The sequence below is a fragment of the Mobula hypostoma genome, chromosome 12, assembly GCF_963921235.1.
Source record: "Mobula hypostoma chromosome 12, sMobHyp1.1, whole genome shotgun sequence".
NCBI classification, from domain to species: Eukaryota; Metazoa; Chordata; class Chondrichthyes; order Myliobatiformes; family Myliobatidae; genus Mobula; species Mobula hypostoma.
This window is the reverse complement of record NC_086108.1, coordinates 47,363,835-47,387,968: the sequence shown is the minus strand read 5'-3', so window position 1 is coordinate 47,387,968 and position 24,134 is coordinate 47,363,835. Positions and strand designations below refer to the sequence as shown.

Here is a 24,134-nt window from a genome sequence, read left to right as displayed (position 1 = left end):
TGGTGCATGAAGGCGGTGTGCAGTCTAACAGCAAGTGATTGTCTTGGATGTTTCTCTTGTGATTGCGCAAGACCCTGTTGAGCATTGGTAATGGAGAATACCACAAGTCTGCTTCCCTTATTTATTGGTGAGACAGGCAGCGGCAGAGCTGTGTGGCCTTGGTTGGAGCAAGGATTAAGCCTCAAGCTATGAGCTTGCCTGCTGCAGCAGTCTAAGAGGAGAGATGCCAGAGGTGGTGTCGCGTGGTGTCCATGCTGGGTTGGTGCTGCTCGCCAATGTTTGCTCAGTGGAAGGCAAGGTGGACTGCATGCATGTGTGCATATGATCATCTACAGACTGCTGAGAACTGCTTGGTCTTGCTGATAATACTGATGCACCTTCAACTTACAGGGCATGTCACTCAGGCTCTTGGACTATATACAGTATATATTTTTTTGTGTGCGACTGTATGTTTAATGTAATCGTACATGTACCTTGTGCTGTGTAGGATAGTTGGTACTATGTTTTGCACTTTAGCCCTGGAGAAGCGTTGTTTTATTTGGCTGTATTCATATATGGTTAAATGATAATTAAATTTGAACTTGACAATGATGGAGGAACTCAACAGTTCAGGCAGCATCTATGAGAATAAATAAACAGCTGACATTGCAGGCCAATACCTTTCATCAGGACTGGAAAGGAAGGAGGGGGTGGGGAAGCGAGAATAAGAAGGTGGGGGAGGTGAGGGGAAGGGGTACAGCTCGAAGGTGATAGGTGAAGTTAGGTGGGTGGGGAAGGGGATCATGCGAGAAGCTGGGAGGTGATAGTGGAAAAGAGAAAGTATTGGGAAAGAAGGAATCTGATAGGAGAGGAGAGTGGACCACGGGAGAAAGGGAAGGAGGAGAGGCTGCAAGAGAGGTGGTAAGCAGGTGAGTAGATGAGAGCTAAGAGCAGAGGCAGAATGGGCAATGGAAGAAGAGGGAAGGGGAAGGGCAAAAAATTACTGGAACTTAGTGAAATCGGTGTTCGTGCCAGCAGGTTGGAGGCTACCAGATGGAACATGAGGTGTTGTTCCTCCAACATGAGAGTGGTCTCATCATGGCAGTAAAGGAGGCCTTGGACTGATGTGGGGATGGGGATTGGAATTAAAGTGGTTGGCCACTGGGAAATTCTGCTTTTTGTGAATGGGCGAAGGTGCTCAACAAAGTGCTCTCACCAATGTAAAGGAGACCGCATCGGGAGCTCCGCTTACAGTAGACGGCACCAACAAATTCACAGGTGAAGTGTTTCCTCATCTGGAAGGACTGTTTGGAGCCCTGAGTGGTGGTGAGGGAGGAGGTGAATGGGCAGGTGTGGCACTTCGACTTGCAAGAGGAGAGATTAGTGGGGAGGGACAAGTGGACAGGGGATCATAGACAGAATATTCCCTGTGGAAAGTGGAGAGTTGGGGGGAGGTTAAGATGTGTTTTGTGGTAGGATCCAGCTGGAAGTAATGGATATTGTAGAGAACGATGTGTTGGATGCAGAGGCTCAAGGGGGAGGTAGGTGAGGACAAGAGGAACTCTATCCCTGTTAAGATGGCGGGATGATGGGTGAGGACGGACGTCTGGGAAATGAAAGAGATGCGGGTGAGGGCAGTATCAAAGGTCGAAAAGAGGAAACCCCGTTCTTTGAAGAAGGAGGCCATCTCTGATGTTCTGGAAAAGAAAGACTCATCCTGGGAACAGATGCAGTGGGGAAGAAGGAACTGAGAAAAGGGAATAGGATTTCTATAGGAGATAAGGTGGGAAGTGGTCTAGTCAAGACAGCTGTGGAGTTGGCAGTTTTATAAAAGATATCAGTCGAAATGTTTCCAGAGATGAAGACAGAGAGATCCAGAAAGGGGCGAGATGTGTCAGAAATGGACCAAGTGAATTTAAGGGCAGGGTGAAAGTTGGAGGGAAAGTTGGCGAAATTGACGAGCACAGCATGAGCGCATGAAGCAGCACAGATGCAGTCATCAATGTCGTGCAGAAAGAGTTGGGGAGCATTACCCGGGAAAGCTTGGAACGTGGACTGTTTCACGTCCACAAGATGGAGGAGTGTGGTGATGGAGGGGAACTGGTCAGTTCTGTGGGCGAGAATGAAGCGGAGAGCTTTATAGCCTTCTTGATGGTGGATAGTAGTGTATAGGGACCGGACATCCATAGTGAAGATGAGGCAGTCAGGGCCAGAGAAGTGAAAGTTGTTGAGGAGATCGAGAGCATGTGAAGTGTTGCAGTTGTAAGTGGGAAGGGACTGAAACATCATCAAGATCACTAACATAATGAGGTAGGTTCTGAGGTCAAGAGTCCATCTTATCGTGCTAGCAAACCATTAATAGTGTCGTAACAGAGGGTTAGATGCCGTCCTTGACACTGATGGTATGTTCTTTCAGGCTTTTGTATCTTATGCCCAGTGGAAGAGGGAAGAAGGGAGGATGTCCAGGGTGGGTGAGTGGTTCAACTCTATTGGCTGCTTTACTGAGGCAGCCGAAGCATAGATAGAGCCCACAGAGGCGAGGCTGGTTTCTATGGTGTGCTAAGCTGTGTCCACAATTCTCTGCAGTTTCTTGTGTTTACACACAGGCAGGATGATTTCTTTGATGCATTGATAGAAATTGGTGAGCGTCAACAGGGACATGCCAAATCTCTTCAGTCTCCTGAGGAAGTAGAGAAGCTGGTGAGCTTTCGAGACCATAGTATCAATGTGTTTAGACAGTAAAAGCTATTGGTAATGTCCACTCCCCGATATTTGAAGCTCTCATCCTCAAACAGCCTCCTCCCCCTTTCAATAACAAGCTTCTTCCTTTTGCAACTGTTGTTGTCATGAAAACATGTTACTAAGCTCTCTGTCTCCTTCATGTGCTCCTACTCTTCGTTACTTGTGATTTGGCCCAATACAGTTGTATCTCAAAACTTGTAGATGGAATTCGAGCAGTCACAAGTGTACCGGGAGTAGAGTAGGGGACTTAGCATACAAACTTATGGAGCACCAGTGTTTAGAATAACATCAGCAGAGGTGTTGTTGACTATCTGTACACTCTGTTGGTCAAGACATCAAGGATCCAGTTACAAAGGAAGGCATTGACTCCCAGGGTCCAGAGTTAATTTAGAATGATAGTGTTGAAGGCGGGGCTGTAGTCAACAAACGATAAACGTTATCAGGCTTACATAAATCTTTTTGCTTTTCTCCTTTTTCAGCAGTCCCTTTCACTCTATTTCTAAAGAGTTTCATTTAATGTGGATTGGCTAAATGGCTTTAGGGTGATCCACAATACTGTTCTAACAGCACAAAAAAAAAGGAGTAAAGTAAACGTTAGCTTAATGCATCTTGCTTAGGGGAAATCAATAAAAATTAGACAGTGACAGTGACCAAATCATTGGAAAAATTCTGAGTGATAGTGTTTTAACATCATTTAGAGAGCTCCAGATTAATCAAAGACAGTTAATGTCAGTTTGTCATGACTAATGTTTGAATTTCTTGAGGAGCTAACAAACAGGACCAGTGAGCCTATTTTGCTTCTTGCCCAGCTGGAAGTGCACTTGCTCTTTCCTGTTTTTACTCACTCAGCCCTCACAGTGCAGAGTGCAGCAGAGAAATACACCACACCTGCCAGTACCTTTATTTTCAGCATTATACAAGGCAACTGGGAGCCCAAAGAGCATTAGTATTTCCTTCTGCACTTAATTAGTAAGAATTTAATGTTTTTGTTATTATTGAAAGGAGTTTTTCGACAATTAAGTGATTACTTGAATAAAAGTTCTATTCTTGACAGGTTTCAGTCAGGTTTTAGATCAAGTCATTGTACAGAAACTGTGTTGCTTAACGTACATATTACTCAGACTGCATCCCCTCATTGAGCATTGCGAGAGTTCGACTTCTTATAACATCTCAAGATGCATGCTTTTGTTTTATCTGATTAGACTACTGTAATGCACCCTTTTCAGGACTGCCTAAGAAGGATATAAATCGGTTGCAGCTTGTTCAAAATGTAGCCTGAAGAACCCTCATCCAAAAAAAAATCATGAAATCTGAGCACACTTCACAAGCTTTGCATCATTACACTGGGTCTGTGTCCTTTAGAATCAATTTTAAAATGCTTTTAATTGTATACAAAGCTCTGAATAATCTAGCTCTTCTGTATATTTTGAAATGTCTATCCCCTTACATCCCTGTTCATAATCTTATATCTGAGAAAATGATTTGCTTAGTGTTCGTAGAGCCAAGCATATAAGAACTGGTAATGTGGACTTCTACTCTTAAGCACCAAAAATCAGGATTACTCTACTGACTGAGATACGCCAGGCTAGTACTGTGGAATGTTTCAAAGCTCTTCTAAAAGCCTGCTTTTTAAAAATTTGGCTTGCTTTTAGGATTACTTAATGCCTGTTGATGTTGATTATATTTGTATAATTTGATATATTTTATTACATTTTATTCTATATAATATTCATTTTTACTTATGTTTTAAATTTTGTCACATATTTTTATGACTATATTGATTTAATTTTACAATCTATGTAAAGCACTTTGAGCGTGCATCTTATTCTACAAAAGGTGCTAAATACTGTAAATAAAGTTATTATTACTATCTAACCTGGTGGATTCCATCATGATTCATGCAAGCCTCTGGTTTTGTTTCTGTGTTCCAATTTACTATTATTTTCCTGTTCTATTTTTAGGCAAGGCTGAAGCAGAACTTAAGAATTTCAGCCCTCATTATCAGCGGCAATACCCTGTGACCTTTTTCAATCACATTCGGCATGAGATAGAGCAAGGTGGAGAGGTCCAGCCCCAACTACTGCGTCGGAAGGTATGGTATGAGATACTATATATACTTTATATATAGTATAAGATACTGTATATACTTCAGCATTGGAAGTGTCATCTTATGAACTTCAGTGACATACATTCCGAGGGCATGTGGATCATTCTGAACTCTGAGCCACATTCCCTATGGGTATGGTCCATCCCGACTGCAGCAGAGCTCAAGGAATCATCTCCATAAACATCCTACTGTGTGTGCTGATGGTCTGAAATAAAAACAGGAAATATTTGGAATATTCAGCTAGTCAGACACCATCTGTGGAAGGGCAAGCAAAAATTTAGTGCTGAAACCAGCCCATGCCTCATGGTTGCCCCAATCTCCTGCACATATATCCTTTCAGCTCCCAAGGTCCTCCCAGTATTGTTACCTTAGTTATTCCACTTGGCAAAGTGAAACCAACATTTCAGTCCAATCATCTAGTTTGCAATCAGCACCACAGAAGGAGTGCTTTGTCTGGTCTTCACTCTGTTCTGGACAGGAGCTTGGATGGCAGGCTGTTACTTATAGGCTACAGCTTGATGTTCAACAAAAGCATTCCATCTCAACCCACTGTCAAAATTCAAGACCCAGGGACTCTATTCCTCCTTCTGCAATTAGATACTCAACTACCTCATTGCAGACTTCGGTCAGTGACGACTGGTAACAACACCATCTCCTCATTGACCCATCAGTACAGGTGTGCCTCAAATCTGTGCGCTTCGCTCCACTCCACTCTCCACTCTCCATTCTCCACTCTCCACTCTCCACTCTCCCTTCTCCCTTCTCCACTCTCCACTCTCCACTCTCCCTTCTCCCTTCTCCACTCTCCACTCTCCCTTCTCCATTCTCCACTCTCCACTCTCCCTTCTCCACTCTCCACTCTCCCTTCTCCCTTCTCCACTCTCCACTCTCCCTTCTCCATTCTCCACTCTCCACTCTCCACTCTCCACTCTCCCTTCTCCACTCTCCACTCTCCACTCTCCCTTCTCCACTCTCCACTCTCCCTTTCCACTCTCCATTCTCCACTCTCCCTTCTCCACTCTCCACTCTCCACTCTCCACTCTCCCTTCTCTATTCTCCACTCTCCACTCTCCACTCTCCACTCTCCCTTCTGCACTCTCCACTCTCCACTCTCCACTCTCCACTCTCCACTCTCCCTTCTCCACTCTCCACTCTCCACTCTCCACTCTCCCTTCTCCACTCTCCGCTCTCCACTCTCCACTCTCCCTTCTCCACTCTCCACTCTCCACTCTCCACTCTCCCTTCTCCACTCTCCACTCTCCCTTCTCCCTTCTCCACTCTCCCGTCTCCCTTCTCCACTCTCCACTCTCCACTCTCCACTCTCCCTTCTCCACTCTCCACTCTCCACTCTCCACTCTCCCTTCTCCACTCTCCACTCTCCACTCTCCACTCTCCACTCTCCCTTCTCCATTCTCCACTCTCCACTCTCCACTCTCCCTTCTCCACTCTCCACTCTCCACTCTCCACTCTCCCTTCTCCACTCTCCACTCTCCACTCTCCACTCTCCCTTCTCCATTCTCCACTCTCCACTCTCCACTCTCCCTTCTCCACTCTCCACTCTCCACTCTCTCTTCTCCACTCTCCACTCTCCACTCTCCCGTCTCCACTCTCCACTCTCCACTCTCCACTCTCCCTTCTCCACTCTCCACTCTCCACTCTCCCTTCTCCACTCTGCCTTCTCCACTCTCCACTCTCCCTTCTCCACTCTCCACTCTCCACTCTCCCGTCTCCACTCTCCACTCTCCACTCTCCACTCTCCCTTCTCCACTCTCCACTCTCCACTCTCCCTTCTCCACTCTCCACTCTCCCTTCTCCACTCTCCATTCTCCACTCTCCATTCTCCACTCTCCACTCTCCACTCTCCCTGCTCCACTCTCCACTTTCCACTCTCCCTTCTCCACTTTCCACTCTCCTCTCTCCACTCTCCCTTCTCCCTTCTCCACTCTCCACTCTCCACTCTTCACAATTAGCCTTACATGACAGTGTAGCTAAGCTGCCATTCCATCCTATTCATGATGACACTACTGTTGTTAGATGAGTCACAGGTGACAATGAGTCAGTTCACTTAAACGAGACAGGTAACCTGGTTGAGTGATGCCACGAAAACCACCTCTCACTCAACATCAGGAGAACTAAGGAGGTGACTGTTGATTCCAGGAAGGGGAAGGAGGACGAACTTGCACCAGTCTACTCTGGAGTTTGGCATTGAAGAGGGTCTGTGGCATTAAATTCCTGGGCACTAACATATTGGATGACCTGTCCTGGGCCCACCATATAGATGTAATCATAAGAAAATCACACTGGTATCTTTACCTTTTTCAGAGGTTAAGGCGGTTTGGATTGTAATTGAACCCTCCAACAAACTTCCACAATGTATTGTTAGAAGCATCGTGGTCTGGTATGGCGATTTGAATGTATAGGAACATAAGCAGCTACAGAAAGTAGTAGAGTTTGCCCAGTAAATCTCAGGCACATCACTCCCCACCATTGGTAGTATCTACAGGTGGTGCTGTCTCAGGAAGGCAAGATCTACCATTAAAGATATCCTGCATCCAGGCCATGCCATCTTTTCGCAGCTACCATTGGGAAGAAAGTATAGAAATCTGAAGACCCACATCGCCAGTTGCTTCTCTTCAACCATTCAGTTCTAGAATCAAGTGCCAAATCCTAATCACTACAGTTTAGCAATACTCTGAACACTTGACCACCTTGCATGAAAATGGATTTTTTTTGTTCTAATTGCGTTTTCTTGTAAAAGTTATGCACGTATAATTTATGTTTTCTTGAAAATGCTAATTATATGATGTTATGTACCACCTGTGATGTTGCTGCAAGTAGGTTTTTCACTGCACCTGTGTACACATGTACTGGGGCATGCAACAATAAACTCTTCTTTGACTTTGATCTTTCATCTGAAGCTCACATAAGAAACGGCAAAGTTACAAACATTCAGATTCCAGTCAAGCTAGTCCTGAATGAGCACAGTCCCTGTAACTATAACTTGAACGCACTATCCCAGTAATTCTACCATTTACATTAGATTTGAGCCTGACTTCAGCTGAACCTTGGATGTAGCAAATTATTTGCATGACTTGTCAGGCCAGGAAGTGGTTGAGTTCAAAGGCTTTGAATATCCCCACATTTTATCAAAATACATCAGCTTCAACAAATGATCAACTGAACTACGAAAAGAGGCTGCCCTTCTGCAGTTGTTAGTCACGATTCTGTCAGAGTGCTTAATCATAGGTATGTTCTACTTTCTAATCCAGTTTTTAAACTTTGCCTCGAGTTAATCAAATGATACCTGAGAGCCACAAATGTTGGCAGTGAAGGATTGTACTGTGATGTGATCCCATCCAGTCATATTGTAAACACCGTGGAATCAGGCCCGTCAGCCTCCTGTGTCCCTGCTTATCTATACTAATCCCACTTGCTTCTATATCCCTCTCTGATTGCTCATTCCAATACCTGTTTAGAACTTTCTTAAATGTTGTTACTGTTCCTGCTTCCACCACATTCTCTGGCAGCTCATTCCAGATACCAACTACTCTTTGGAAAAGTCTTTCCCTTTGATCCCTTGTAGAAGCCCTTCTTTTCACTTCAAAATCCATAACCTCTAGTTTTAGATGCCATTACCATATGGAAAACAGACTATGTCTGTCTAACCTACTCGTGCCTCTCATAATTTTTTTTAACAAATGCATCATGTCGCCTCTCAGCCACTTCTGCTACCAGGCCGAGAGTTAAACGTTCCATCTCCCATTCCAGATGTTGTTTTGGTACTCAAAACCTCCATGGATATTAGCACTGAAGTTGATATTGGACGTTGACTAATCTTTGACAGTGAGATTCTCATCTAGTGGTCATTTTATATTAGAATATAGATCCTCCCCAGACTACAAGCACCCAATTTTACATACAGCCTATAAATAGGAGTGAGCAGTTGGGAAAAGGGTGACTTGGATTCACTGCGACACACATAAACTGCTGAAGGAACCTCAGCAAGTCAAACAGCATCCATGAAGGGGAATAAACAATTGACAGTTTGTGCCAAGACATTCATCAGGACTGGAGTGAGGAAGGGTCTAGGCCCAAAACAGCAACTGTATATTCCCCTCCGTAGTAGCTGCTTGACTCGCTGAGATCCCCCAGAATTGCGTGTGTGTGTTGCTCAAGATTTCCAGCTTCTGCAGAATCTCTTGTGCTACCGATTTGCTGGCTACTGTGGGGTTGCAGGCACCTTCTCTCGTATGGGAACACGGTTTATGGAAATATCTGAATGGTTGAGTTCAATGCCCTGCTTGAACTAGACATTTCCCTTCCCTGGCTTAGGGTTTTCATTTAAGTGTTGTGCCAGGAGGCTGCATTTTTGACTTGTGAAGTGTTTGGGTTATGAACAATTTTCAGGAACAGAACTTTGTTGTTACTCAAGGAGGACTCGTACCAGTGATTTGTGGACAATCGTTCAGAGAACAGGCATTAATTTGGTTCTGGTCCCCATCCGAAATCCTGCTTCAGCTCTGGTATTGGGAGGGCACAACAAAGGGGTGTGTCACACCTCAAAAGAAAGCACAAGGAAGCTGAAAAGTGATAAGGGAGTTTACTTTGGGCTCTGTGGCGAGATTGTGAAAGTTTGCCCTTCATTGAAGAAGAGGTACTCATTGTTAGAGCTGCTCAAAACCCATTCAACATGCCCAAAACTGAGCAGCTCAATTGATTTGTTTTGCCTGTCTTGCTCCCTGAGGTTCGAGTAGTTCTTCTTCAACTTTACTGCAGCCTAGAATACTTGCTTCCTGAAATGTCACCATTGCTCCAATGTTGCCACTGCTTTTATGAAGTAGCAAAAGATTTAATTTTCTTTGACTCATAAGATTCAATTTTTCCTCCAGAACTCTCCCTATCTATTTCCACCCAGGGATTTTAAACTAACCTTGACTACTCCATGTGTCTGAACCATGCAGATGTCTATAGCTGTTTAAGTGAACTGATCTTATAATTTCAGCAAAGTCAACGTTATCTCCTGAAGGCCAGTGGAAGTGAGGCTCTGCATCTGTTCGTCATGCATTCATGAATTATCATCATGAATCAGGCTGAGTGTGTTCCTTATGGATTTCCTGTGAAACTGCTCAAGTGTGGCACGTGATTTGTGGTCACATTTCCGATTTTTGACATGATGTTACTGCTAGATCTAGTTTGTACCTCACCCCTTATGTTCCCCTTTACTGAACTCGAGCCTGTGCTGCTTTGAAAGAGTGATCGTGACGATTTGAAGCCCCAAGTGTTTGTAGGCTAGTGCAACAGGGGCATCATGTGAGCTGAGCAACAGCCCTCATTGGTAGAAGCCAGTAAAGGCATGGAGCAGGAGGTCAGAGATCTTACAGAACATTTATTTGACTATTATGCTTGCAACAATGGAACCTCACTGTAAACATTTTTTTCATTCCTTCTGAAGGAGGAAATGTAATTTTAAGACAATAGCTAACCTCCATTTTTCCTCCTAATATATCCATCAGAAGTCATAGAACACTACAGCATAGAAACAGGCTGTTTGGCCCATCCAGTTTATGCTGAACCATTAATCTGCCTAGTCCAATCGACCTGCAGCTGGACCATCACACCCCATATCCCTCTCATCCGTGTACCTATGAAATTTCTCTTAAATGTTGAAATTATCCTTCATCTACCACGAGCACTAGCAGCTTGTTCCACACTCTCACCAGCCTCTGAGTGAAGAAGTTCCTCTTAAACATTTCACTTTTCACCCTTAACCCATGACCTCTAGTTGTAGACTCATTCAAGCTCAGTGGAAAAAAAAACTACTTGCATTTACCCTACCAATGGCCCTCATAATATTTTATACCTCTATCAAATCTCCCCTCAATCTTCTATCTTCCAGGAAATAAAGTCCAAACCTGTTCAACCTTTCTCTATAATTCAGGTCCTCAAGTCCTAGCTACATCCTTGTAAATGTTCTCTCCACTCTTTCAATCTTACTTACATCCTTTCTGCAGGTAGGTGACCAAAACTACACTCAATACGTCAAATTAGACCTCAATAATGACTCACACAATTTCAACGTAACATCTGAACTCCAGTACTCAATACATTAATTTATGAAGGCCAGTATGCTAAAAGCTTTCCTTATGACCCTATCTACCTGTGACACCACTTTCAAGGAATTATGGATCTCTCTTCCCAGATCCCTCAGTTCTACCACATTCCTCAGTGCCCTGCTGCTCACCATATAAGACCTACCTTGGTTGGTCCTGCTGAAGTTCAACACTTCACATTTGTCTACATTAAATTCCATCAGCTACTTATCAGCTCATATCTCCAGCTTGTTCAGATCATGCAGCAAGCTTTGATAGTCTTCCTCGCTATCCACTACACCCCCAAACTTAGTGTCATCCGCAAATTTGCTGATGCAGTTTACGACATTATCATCCAGATTGTTGATATAGATGCAAACAACAATGGATCTAGCACCGATCCCTGATGCATACCTCCAGTCATGGGCCTCCAGTCAGAGAGGCATCCATTTACAACCACTGCCTGGCTTCTTCTGCAAAGCCAATGTCTAATCCAATTTACTACCCCAACTTGGATGCCAAACAACTGAAACTTCTTGACTAACCTCCCATGTGGGACCTTGCCAAAGGCCTTGCTGAATTCCATGTTGAAGTTCTCCTCTGTAATCTGTATAGGTTCCATGGCATTGCCTCACATCTTTTGACTCTGTGTCCGTCTCCCAAGTAAATACAGAGCCAAAAACCCCATTGAAGATCTCTCCCATCTCTCTTGGCTCCACACGTAGATTACCATTCTGATCTTCCAGAGGACCAATTTTGTCCCTTGCTATCCTTTTGCTATTAACATATCTGTAGAAACCCTTAGGATTCTCCATTACCAGGTCTGCTAGAGCAACCTCATGTCTTCTTTCAGTCTTCCTGGTTTCCTTCTTAAGTGTTCCCTTGCATTTCTCATTTGTTGCTGACTGTCTATACCTACTACGCACTTCCTTCTTTTTCTTAACCCGAGCCTCTATATCTCTCAAAAAAATTATCTATGCACTACCTCCCAGGAAAATTATTCAAAACAGTGGGTCAATTTCCCATTGATGGTGTTGCAATCCATTGAGTATTTGATGCTTCCTACTGTACAAATCAACCATCAGACCAATGGATTCTGCAGGATTTAACCTTGACACCAAGGTATGTCGCCATATGGAGGCTGCCTTGCACAGGATCACAAGAGACTGCGGAGGACTGTAAACTCAGACAGCTCCATTGCAGGCATGACCCTCCCTGCTGTCGAAAATATCACGAAGGTGCTTCAAGAAGGTGGTGGCCATGATTGAAGATGCTCACCATCCAAGACATGGCCTCTGCACTTTACTACCATTGGGGTAGAGGTACAGGAGCCTAAAGACACACACTCAATATTTTAGGAACAGCTTCCTCCACTCTCCCATCAGATTTCTGCACTGTCCATGAACCAATGAACACTATCTCGTATTTGTCTTTTGCAATATTTATTTATTTTGTAACTTCTAGTAATTTTTGTATCTTGCACTGTACTGCTGCTGCAAAACAACAAATTTCACACATATGTCAGTGACAATAAACCTGATTCTGAATCATTTTAACAGTCATGATAGTTCTGAAGTGGTGCCAGTGTTATATTTCAGGAAATGCTGCAACAGTTTATGCAGAGTAAGCTCCGGAATGTGATAATGGCCAGACAATGTTTTTCAACAATGGGAATTGAGGAAAATGGTGGATAATTTCTCTTCTTATTTGCCGCAGAACCTTTTGGATTCACTTGAGAGAGGCACTACTGTTCTATATAAATACACTGACAGTGCAATGCTCATTCGGTTTTGCACCCGAACCTTAGCATCGCTTATTGAGTTTCTGATCTGGGGTAGACATTTTTTTTTGGTTGTGATCTCTCTGAACAAACCCATACCTTGATTCTTCAAAATTCCTTCTAAGTTCAAGGTAAAATGAAGGAAGTTAAAATAGTCAAAAGAAGTAACCATGGGCTCTCACATGGGTCCCAGCTATGCCTGCCTTTTTGTCGGCTGTGTGGAACAGTCTATGTTCCAAGCCTTCACTGGTGTCCGTCCCCCACTTTTCCTACACTACATTGAAGACTGCATTGGTGCTGCTTCCTGCACTGATTCAAGCTTGTCGACTTCATCAACTTTGCCTCCAACTTCCAATCTGCCCTCAAATTTACCTGGTCCATCTCCGACACCTCACTCGCCTTTCTCGATATCACTGTCCCTATCTCTGGAGATACCTTATAAACTGATGTCTATTATAAACCCACTGACTCTCACAGCTACCTGGGCTGTTCCTCTTCACACCCTGTTACTGGTAAAAACACCTTCCCCTTCTCTCAGGTTTTCTGTCTCCATCACATCTGCTCTCAGGATGAGGCTTTTCATTCTAGTATGAAAGTGATGGCCTCCTTTTTCAAAGAAAGGGGCTTCCCTTTCTCCACCGTCAACGCTGCCCTCAACTGTGTCCCTTCCATTTCACACACGTCTGTTCTCACCCCTTCCTCCCGCCTTCCTACAAGGGATAGGGTTCCTTGTCCTCACCTACCAGCCTCCACATCCAGTACATAATTCTCCGGTGGGAACTCCAATGGGATCCTACCACCAAGCACATTTCCCTCCCCACTTTCCAATGGGATTGCTCCCTATGTGACTTCATTGTCCACTGATCTCCCTCCTGGCACTTATCCTTGCAAGCGAAACAAATACTACACCTGCCCCTATACCACCTCCTTTGCTGCCATTCAGGGCCCCAAACAGTCTTTCCAGGTGAGGCAACACTTCACCTGTGAGTCTGTTGGGGTCATATACTGTGTCCAGTGCCCAAATGTGGCCTCCTGTATTCCGGTGAGACCCGAAGTAGATTGGGAGACTGCTTTGTCGAGCACCTACACTCTGTCCACCTGAAGAAGCGAGATCTCCCAGTGGCCACCCATTTAAATTCCACTTCCCAATCCCATTCCGATGTGTCAATCCATGGCCTCCTCTACTGTCGCGATGAGGCCACACTCAGGTTGGAAGAACAACACCTTATATTCTGTCTGGGTAGCCTCCAACCTGATGGCATGAACGTCAATTTCTCAAACTTCAAGGTAATGCCCCCCCTCACCATTCCCCATCCCCTTTTCCCTCTCTCATCTTATCTCCTTGCCTGCTCATTTCCTCCCTCTGGTGTTCCTTTTCTTTCTTCCATGGCCTTCTGTTCTCTCCTATCTGACTCCCCCTTCTCCAGCCCTGTATCACTTTCACCAATCGACCTCACAGCTCTTTACTTCCCCCTTCCCCCTTTGTTTCACCTATCACCTTGTGTTCCTCTCTCCTCCCCCCCACCCCCATCCCCCACTTTTTAAATCTACTCCTCAGCTTTTTTCTCTCCATTCCTGCCAAAGGGTTTTGGCCCAAAATGTCGATTGTACTTTTTTCCCACAGATGCTCCCTGACCTGCTGTGTTCCTCCAGCATTTTGTGTGTCTTGCTTTAGTTAACATAGGAAACTGGGAACTTGGAAGTCCACACCTTCCTCCCCAATCTCTGTAATTCACTCTTGTATATATTCACAGAGTTTTCTTCCTCGGAATGCTCTGAAAATCCTGGGAGGATTTGCATATATTCAGTGAAACAATCTCTATCTCCTTTTCTGACATCACTAACATTGAAAAGATTAGTTCTAAAATGCTACACTTATCAATGAACACAGGCCATTGTTTCAAAGGAAGAGAAATTTGCACACAGACAAGTGTTGCATTTTTGCACAAAGCAATCTTGCTGCTGATGTGATGGTATGCCGGTCTGCAACAATTCACCCTCTGATTCAGGAGGTTCCACTGCAATGTTCAAATAGGCATTTGAATTAGGACCATATTATCCAGTTGCTTTTGTACCCTGTCCTCTGCATGTCTGTCCAGGTGTAAAAGGAAAGGAGACTTTAGTCATTTTTTGTTGAAATATACACACTTCCACCTAAATTCCAGTGAGTTTAAGCACCAGTCTGGAGGCTTGACAACATAATCTAGGTTGACACCACTGTTCCCTCTAAGCTGTGGGGCTGTATGGTCATGTAGTAATTGAAACACTCCCATGCACATAGCCTGTGTTGCTGAACAGCTGGAATTTTCTTTATATGATGTTTTATTAAAGTGCCGTGCAGTTTTCAGGCTGTGTAAAAAAAAAATAAATTCCTGCTCAGAGCAATGATTGGACCATGCTGCTGTAAAAAAAAATGAGAGGGCATGTTTTTATACTGTTCAGATGCTGTTTCATTGAAGATGTAATCTCAGAGATCCTGGTTTACCCAACCAATTAAACATAAAATAAATAATTACCCATGGCTGGGAAGTTAGTTCAATGTTCTGGTAAGCATTTTACACCTGAGCCAAACAGTAAAGCAGAGCATCTGGTCATTGGTATAAATAATAGCCCCGCATTCTTTCTGAGGACTTTTCAGTTGTTGTGTTTGCCTAAATTATAATACTTGACTTGATACAGATTGTGAACGTTGCTGTTAATACTGACCATTTGTTCTTTCCCCATCTGATGAAGAAAGCTCTAACCTCAACCCATGACAGATTAGTCATTAGCTGATTTCTGAGTAATTGGATATATTTATAGACATTGCACCGAAATTAAAGTATTATTGCTCCAATAAATGAAGTCTGGGCAGATTAGATGAGTGAACATGTTGACAGAGATTTCATTATTTGATGTAAGAATGCTTCTGCTTGTTTGGTTTACCAACATTGTGAATGCTTTAATGAAAGGTTCCTCTATTGGGTACTACTAATGAGATCTTTGAGATGTATTTGTGGTTTCACTGGACATACCAAAATGAAAATCTTCACAACCACATTTCATTAATTCCATATTCAGTGGTGATTAAGGATTGCTGCTGTCTCTCGCTGCCCTTATTTGCACGTTTTGGCCTTAATTAAAGCAAATGGATATATTGTTAATGTAACTTTATTTGGACTTTCTCCTACAGATTAATGAAGTTGCTTTCAGAATGGAAAAATAACTGACATTAGATGAAAGCTTTTGTGTCTAAAAAAAAACAAAATGCAGTTTAATTTTCTTTGATGCGCTCGTTCTTTTTTTTTAAAAAATATTTTGCTTCTAGCTCCTGTTTTTTTTAATGGCCTGTTAACCTTGGTGAAAAGTGGAGCCAGGAAATCTGTATCAAACGATTGAATGTCCTTCCTCCTCTGATACTCAGTAGTCTCAAGATTTGACACACTCTGTAAGAGTGCTGCTTTTCCCCACTTCCCACTGAAGTTTCCTATGGTGTCATGTACAGCCCCTTGTCTGGACTGATTTGTTCTGGGAAAGGCATGAATCAAAGTCAGAGTCTACACACATCCCTGATGCTCAGCACCAAGCATTGTTTTATTGGTGCTTGACATGTTTCTAATTGCGTTTTATGGTGAGATACCAAATCTCTCACTCAAATAACTTAAAATGAAGTAATTGGTTTTCTCTGAACTATGCTTTAGATCTGAAATGCTTTCTTTCAGGAGCCAGTAGACACTGGGACAGTGGTATATGAACAAGTCGTGATACAATATGTGGAAGAATTGAAGAAATGGAGAGATCGATACCTCGTTGTAAAAAATGACAACAGCATTGAATGCTATGAAAACAAGGATGTAAGTAGTTCTCAATGTCATAGCACAAATATGGGCCATTTTGGCCCAACATGTTGATGCTGACTTTTAAGTCCATATCCATCTACACCATGCTTATTCGCGTGCCTGTGTAACTGTTTCATGAATGTAATGATGTGGCAAGTTCTAGATATCAATCGCTCTCTGAATGAAATAAACTTTCCCCTCAAATCCCCTTCAGAAGCCCTTCCTCTAACTTTAAACCCATGCATCTTGTTTTTCATACCCTTATCTTAGGAGTAAATATTCTACTCTCGCTCCTCCCTGTGCCTCACATGATTTTATATACATCCATTTGATCATCCCCGACCAAAATCTGCTCCAGAGAACACAAAATCAGTCTATTAAATTTCTCCTTATCGCTGCAGTTCTCTAGTCCAGACAACAGCCTGGTGAATTTCCTTTGCACTTCTCAAGTAAAACCACATCATTTCAATAACGTGGTAAACAGAGTTGCACTTAGGTATGCTCTAATCTGTATTTTCTGAATTTGCAACAAAATGCACCAACTTTCATATTATTTGCCCTTGCCGGTGAAAACAAGCATGCTGTATGCCTTCTACACCAAGCACCTCGCTGTACAGCTACTTTCAGGGAATTATGGACCTGAGTCCCAAGGAGCCTCTGGTCATCATCATTTCCTCGAGCCTTGTTATTTATGCATATGTCCTACATCTATCTGAATTCCCAAAATGCATCATCTCACATTTGTCAGGGTTAAATTCCATTCAACACTCTGGCTTGCCTTCTATCTGTATTCTGCTGAAAGCTTAGACAACCGTCCTCGATATCCACAACACCAACAACATGCATGTCAGCCACAAATTTATTATTCATACTTCCTATATTCTCATCCAGAATATTAATATATATTACAAACAAAAAGGGTCTCAACACCAATCTTTTGTGAGGTACCACTGGTCACAAATTCTTCCTTCCACTACTCCCCTCTGCCTTCCATAAGCAATCTGGATTCAGTTAACCAATTTGCCTTGACCTCTCTGGACCAGCCTACCATGCCAGGCATTGGCAAATACCTTACTGAAGTCCACATAGACAACATCTGCCATCCTTTCTCCCCATCAGTTTTCTTAGTTGTTTTCTCTAAAAGCTCAATCAAGTTAGTGAGTCAAGTCGGGATTTCTGATTTCTCCTGCACAAAGCCATGCTGGCCATGCCTGATGAGCTGCTGCCCTTCCAAATGTACATACATCCCATTCCTTAGGATTTTCTCCAATAATTTCCTTTCCACTGAATTATAGGCTGGCCTATAGTTAAATAGTTAATCCCCGCTGCCCCCCTTAAATACAGGAAAATCATTAGCATTTCTGCTGTCTTCTTGTACCTTACCCATGGCTAGAGAAGATACAAAAATCTCTGTCAGGGTTCCAAGTGTCTCCTCCCTTGCTTCTAATAGCAACTTGGGATAGATCTCAGCCAGCCTTGGGAACGCGTCAATTCTAAAGCGTTCCATGACATCTAGCACCTTCTCCTTCTTGATAAAGATCTGCTCCAGAATGTCCTTGTACCTCTCTCTGAACTGACTAATTTCCATGTCTTTCCTTTTGGTGAATACAGATGAAAAGTATGTACTTGTTTAAGACTTGTCCACATCACCTGGCTCCTAACATAGTTTAACCCTTTGGTCCTTTGGGGAATTTACTCTTTCCCTGGCTATCCTCTTGTTCTTAGTATACTTGCAGAATATACTGGGATTCTGCTTAAATCTTATTTGCCAAGGGTATTCATGGCTGCTCTTTGGACACCCTAAATTGTAATCTACATGCTCAACATTTCTCAAGAAGCTCCTTGAAACCTAGTTTCCTTTCCCTCCCATAGCTTTCCTTTGTTTTTCCCTCTCTGGATCAAAATGTTCTGTAGTCAAAGATTTCTTATTCTTGCCATCTTTGCCTTTCACTTATAGAATACGTTGGCTCTGAATTCATAATAACTCTCTTTTAGAAAATTCTCACGTATCAACTAACTTTCACCAGGTTCTGTGTTATTGAAATCAGCTTTCCCCCAGTTCAAAACCATAAACTGAAGACCAGCCTCGTCCCAACTAACTTATAATTTACAGAGTTACTGTCCCTAAAGCTTCCCACAGTGATCCTTCCACAACCTGCCCAGTCTCTGCAGGTTTGACACTGCTATCAAAGCCAAAACAAAATAAAATGCACTAGTGCTACATTAGACTATAAAGCTCAAAATTAACAAATAGAAGGTTGAACACCTTCCCTGTAAGTAGCAACAACTGAATGTAGATTCTTAGCACAGTTTGCAGGCTTCTCTTTGATCTCCACAGCAAGATTGTCACTATGATCAGCAAAATTTGCAATGAGTTTTGTGATCTAATAGCGTGTGGTACCCAGCTAATATTCTCCATGATAGTGTCACTGGATGTCTTATTTCAAAAATATGTATTATTCATAATACATACAGTAAATACAATAGATAGTTGGCTTTCTTTACCATCATTATGGCATCTGTTCAATAACTTTTCATGCTTTGCATCAGCACCGCTATTTTTTCCTCCTGAAATTGGAAGAGAAGTCAGCAGGAAGTCACTGATCATAAATTACATGTATTGGTCCTGCTCATGTCATTTTCCTCCCTGGTATGGTAAGAGGAGAGAGGTTTCTTAGTGACATGGCCAACTGCAGTTCAAGAGAATTTTATAAATATCTAAGTGTGAATTAGTTTTTGCAGATTACTTGTGATGGAATGACAGTGACAATGATGATCAAATTAATGACTTCATCTTTATTAGCATGCAATGGCCTTCATTTGAGGTGACTGATATTCTTGAATAGATCCATATCATTTTATTTGTATTTAAAATACCATTGGTAGTGGTTTTTAGAACTTCCTGTCAGCCTGTTTACTTTATATAAAACTTGGCGAGGAATTAACAGACAAAATTGAAAAGAAAGCTTGGCATTCAACAATACATTTCTATAAAGTGAGAATATTAACTGTGACTTTGAAATTGTCAACCACAATTGTGGCAGTATAGAAACGTAGAAAACCTACAGCACAATACATGCCCTTTGGCCCACAAAGCTGTGCCGAACATATCCTTACCTTAGAAATTACCTAGGGTTACCCATAGCCCTCTATTTTTCTAAGCTCCATGTACCTATCCAGGAGTCTCTTAAAAAAACCCTATCGTATCCGCCTCCTCCACCGTCGCTGGCAGCCCATTCTATGCATTCACCACCCTCTGTGTAAAAAAATACTTACCCCTGACATCTCCTCTGTACCTACTTCCAAACACCTTAAAACTGTGCCCTCTCGTGCTAGCATTTCAGCCCTGGGAAAAAGCCTCTGACTACCCACACGATCAATGCCTCTCATCATCTTATACAGCTCTATCAGATCACCTCTCATCCTCCGTCACTCCAAGGAGAAAAAGCCGAGTTTGCTCAACCTTTTCTCAAAAGGCATGCTCCCAATCCAGGCAGCATCCTTGTAAATCTCCTCTGCACTCTTTCTATGGTTTCCACATCCTTCCTGTGGTGAGGCGACCAGAATTGAGCAAGTGGGGTCTGACCAGGGTCCTATATAGCTGCAACATTACCTCTCGGCTCCTAAACTCAATCCCAAGATTGATGAAGGCCAATGCATCGTATGCCTTCTTAACCACAGAATCAACCTGCGTAGCAACTTTGAGTGTCCTATGGACTCAGACCCCAAGATCCTTCTGATCCTCCACACTGCCAAGAGTCTTACCATTAATGCTATATTCTGCCATCATACTTGACCTACCAAAATGAACCACTTCACACTTATCTGGGATAATCTCCATTTGCCACTTCTCAGCCCTGTTTTGCATCTTATCAATGTCCTGCTGTAACCTCTGACAGCCCTCCACACTATCCACAACACCCCCAGCCTTTGTGTCATCAGTAAATTTACTAACACATCCCTTCACTTCCTCATCCAGGTCGTTTATAAAAATCACAAAGAGTAGGGGTCCGAGAACAGATCCCTGAGGCACACCACTGGTCCCTGACCTCCATGCAGAATATGATCTGTCTACAACCACTCTTTGCCTTCTGTGGACAAGCCAGTTCCGGATCCACAAAGCAAGGTCCCCTTGGATCCCATGCCTCCTTACTTTCTCAATAAGCCTTGCATGGGATACCTTATCAAATGCCTTGCTGAAATCCATATACACCACATCTACTGCTCAACCTTCAGTATGGTAGCATTGCAGTTAGTGTAATGCTATTACAGTGCTAGTGATCCAGGTTCAATTCAGCTGCTGTCTGTAAAAAGTTTGTACGTTCCCCTCTTGCCCGCATGAGCTTTCTCTGGGCGCTCTAATTTCCACCCTCGTTCCAAAGACTTATGGGTTAGTAGGTTAGTTTGTCACAGTCCCTGGCAACACTCTCCCTCTAGAAGAACAGCAAGCCTTAGGAGAATGCTTGTTCACTACAGGCTCAATTGTGGCCTGAGCCCAGATGCCTTTCAATGGTAGCTCATCACCGGGTTGCTGCCTGGTTAACATTCAACCAGAACTTCACCCCTGTAACGGAGAACCTAATTCTAGAGATTTTGTCACAGAAAAAAAAACAAAACATTGGTAAATTGGTTTATTATTGTCACATGTACCAAAAAGTACAATTACAAACTTTGTCTTATCCATATAGATCACGTTATCATATCAACACATTGAGTAACAGAATGCAGAATCAAGTGTTACAATTACAGAGAAAGTGCAGTTCAGGTGAATATTAAGATGCAAAATCATTTCAAGTTAGATTGTGAAGTCGAGGTAATTATTTTTATGCAAAGGGGCTGTTCAGTAGTCATATAATGGCGGAATAGAGGCCGTCCTGGAGACTCATGGTACATACTTTCGGGCTTTTTAATACTACATTAAACTTGCAGTTGGTTTGCTGTGGGCACTGATTATTTTTTGTCTGTTGCTTCTCTACGTCAGGCCTATCGTAAAGGAGGTGGCCCAAAATGTAAACTGCATCCCACTGGCTGCAGGGTGTTAACATCCATGGCTGAGTACACCCTGCTGGTGGATAAATATTTCCCTGACCCAAGCGGTGAGTTGTTGACATTTTGATGGCATTTTGATTTGCACAGCTGCCTTAGTATATGTTTGTATTTCCTTCATGTTATTCTGGAAAAATGGGTATTTTTGTTCAGAGCAACTTCTCAGTAAAAGTTCTGAGCCTCAGGAAGGTAGGATGAAGTCAGGTGGAGCAATAGTCATCGGCGACGCGATAGTTGGGGGGATGGATAGGAGCTTCTGTAGCAGAAAAAGAGACACCAAGATAATGTGTTACTACCCAGGTGTTAGGATCCAGGATATCTCTGAGCAGGTGCAGAATATTCTGGGGAAGGGGTGACCTGTACAAGTGGGGCAGGTTGCACCTGAACTGGACAGGAACAAATATCCTGGAAGGGAAGTTTGCTGATGGTATTGGGGAGGGTTTAAACTGGATTTTCAGGGGTGTAGAAACCGAAATGAAGAGGCAGAGGATGGGGCAGTTGGCGCACAAGTAGAGACAGCTTGTAGGGAGTTTGTGAGGAATGATAGAGCAAAGATGCACTCAGCCAGATAGTTTGAGATGTGTCTATTTTAATGCAAGGAGTATCATAAACAAGGTGTATGAGCTTGGAGCATGGATCAATATATGGAACTATGATGCTGTGACCATTACAGTGATTTGGATGTCCCAGGAGCAGGAATGGCTGATTAGTGTGCCGGGGTTTAGATGTTTCAAGAAGGACAGGAAGGGAGGCAAAAGAGGTGGGGGAGTGGCATTGCTAATCAGGGATAGTATCACGGCAGCAGAAAAGGAGGAAGTCATGGAGGGATTGTCGACTGAGTCAGTGTGGGTGGAAGCCAAAAACAGGAAGGGAGCAATAACTCTACTGGGTATTTTTATAGACCCCCCCCCCAATAGTAACAGAGACATCAAGGAGCAGATAGAGAGGCAGATTCTGGAACGGTACAAAAATAATAGGGCTGTTGTGATGGTTGATTTTAACTTTCCCAATATTGACTGGCATCTCCTTAGAGCAAGGAGCTTGGTTCGGGTGGAGTTTATTAGGTGTGTTCAGGAAGGTTTCCTGACGCAATGTATAGATAAGTCAACTAGAAGAGAGGCTGTACTTGATCTGGTATTGGGAAATGAACCTGGTCAGGTGTCAGATTTCTAGGTGGGAAAGCAATTTGGAGGTAGTGATCACAACTCAGTCACCTTTACCATCGTGCTAGAGAGGGATAGGAGCAGACAATCTGGGAAAACATTTAATTAGGGAAGGGGGAAATATGATGCTATTAGGCAGGAACTCGGGAGCATTAATTGGGAGCAGATGTTCTCAGGGAAATGCACAGCAGAAATGTGGCAAATGTTCAGGGAACGTTTGCATGGAGTTCTGTGTAGGTATGTTCCATTGAGGCAGGGAAAGGATGGTAGGGTAAAAAAAAAACATGGTGTACAAAGGATGTAGAATACCTGGCTAAAAAGAAAATAAAAGCTTATAAAAGATTCAAGAACCTACATACTATAAGTGCTCTAGAAAATTACAAGGTTGCCAGGAAGGAGCTTAAGAATGGAATTAGGAGAGCCAGAAGGGGCCATGAGAAGGCCTTGGTGAGCAAGATTAAGGAAAACTCCAAGGCATTCTGCAAGTGTGTGAAGAGCAAAAGGATGAGCCGTGTGAGAATAAGATCAATCAGGTGCGATAGTGGAAACATGTGCATGGAGTTGGAGGAGGTAGTGGAGGTACTTAATGAATACTTTGCTTCAGTATTCACCGGAAAAAGGACCTTGGCAATTGTGGAGATGAATTACGGTGGACTGAAAAGCTTGACCATATAGACATTAAGAAAGAAGATGTGCTGGAGCTTTTGAAAAGAATTAATTTGGATAAGTCACCGGGTCTGGATAGGGTATACACCAGGCTACTGTGGGAAGTGAGGGTGGAGATTGCTGAGCCTCTGGCGATGATCTTTGCATCATCAATAGGGACGAGAGAGGTTCCGGAGGATTGGAGGGTTGCGGATGTTGTTCCCTTGTTCATGAAAAGGAGTAGAGATAGCCCAGGAAATTATAGACCAGTATAGATCAGTGGTGGGCAAGTTGTTGGAGGCAGGATTTATGAGCATTTGGAGAGACATAATCTGATTAGGGATAGTCAGCATGGCTTTGTCAAGAACAGGACATTCCTTACGAACCTGATTGAATTTTTTGAGGATGTAACAAGACACATTGATGAAGGTAGAGCAGTGGATGTAGTGTATAAGAATTTCAGTACGGCATTTGATTAGGTTCCCCATGCAAGGCTCATTCAGAAAGTAAGGAGGGATGGGATCAAAAAAGACATTGCTTTGTGGATCCAGAATTGGCTTTCTCACAGAAGGCAAAGGGTGGTTGTAGATGGTTCATATTCTGCATGGAGGTTGGTGACCAGTGGTGTTCCGCATCTGTTCTGGGACCCCTCCTCTTTGTGATTTTTATAAATGATCTGGATGAGGAGGTAGGGGGTGGGTTACTCAGTTTGCTGATGACACAAAGGTTGGAGGTGTTGTGGATAGTGTGGAGGGCTGTCAGAGG

General features: G+C 43.2%; 1 protein-coding gene across 2 annotated transcripts in view; it reads left to right on the top strand.

Annotated features, from left to right (window-relative positions):
- Window positions 1–24,134, top strand: part of niban1a (niban apoptosis regulator 1a) — a 140,648-nt gene that overhangs the window by 47,351 nt on the left and 69,163 nt on the right. Inside the window, exons 2-4 of one of the 2 annotated variants that reach the window (XM_063064010.1) lie at window positions 4,683–4,813; window positions 16,399–16,530; window positions 21,497–21,611. In XM_063064010.1, the coding sequence (XP_062920080.1) occupies window positions 4,683–4,813; window positions 16,399–16,530; window positions 21,497–21,611 (378 nt within the window). The remainder of the gene's footprint in view (window positions 1–4,682; window positions 4,814–16,398; window positions 16,531–21,496; window positions 21,612–24,134) is intronic. The other variant, XM_063064011.1, reaches the window with a different exon arrangement.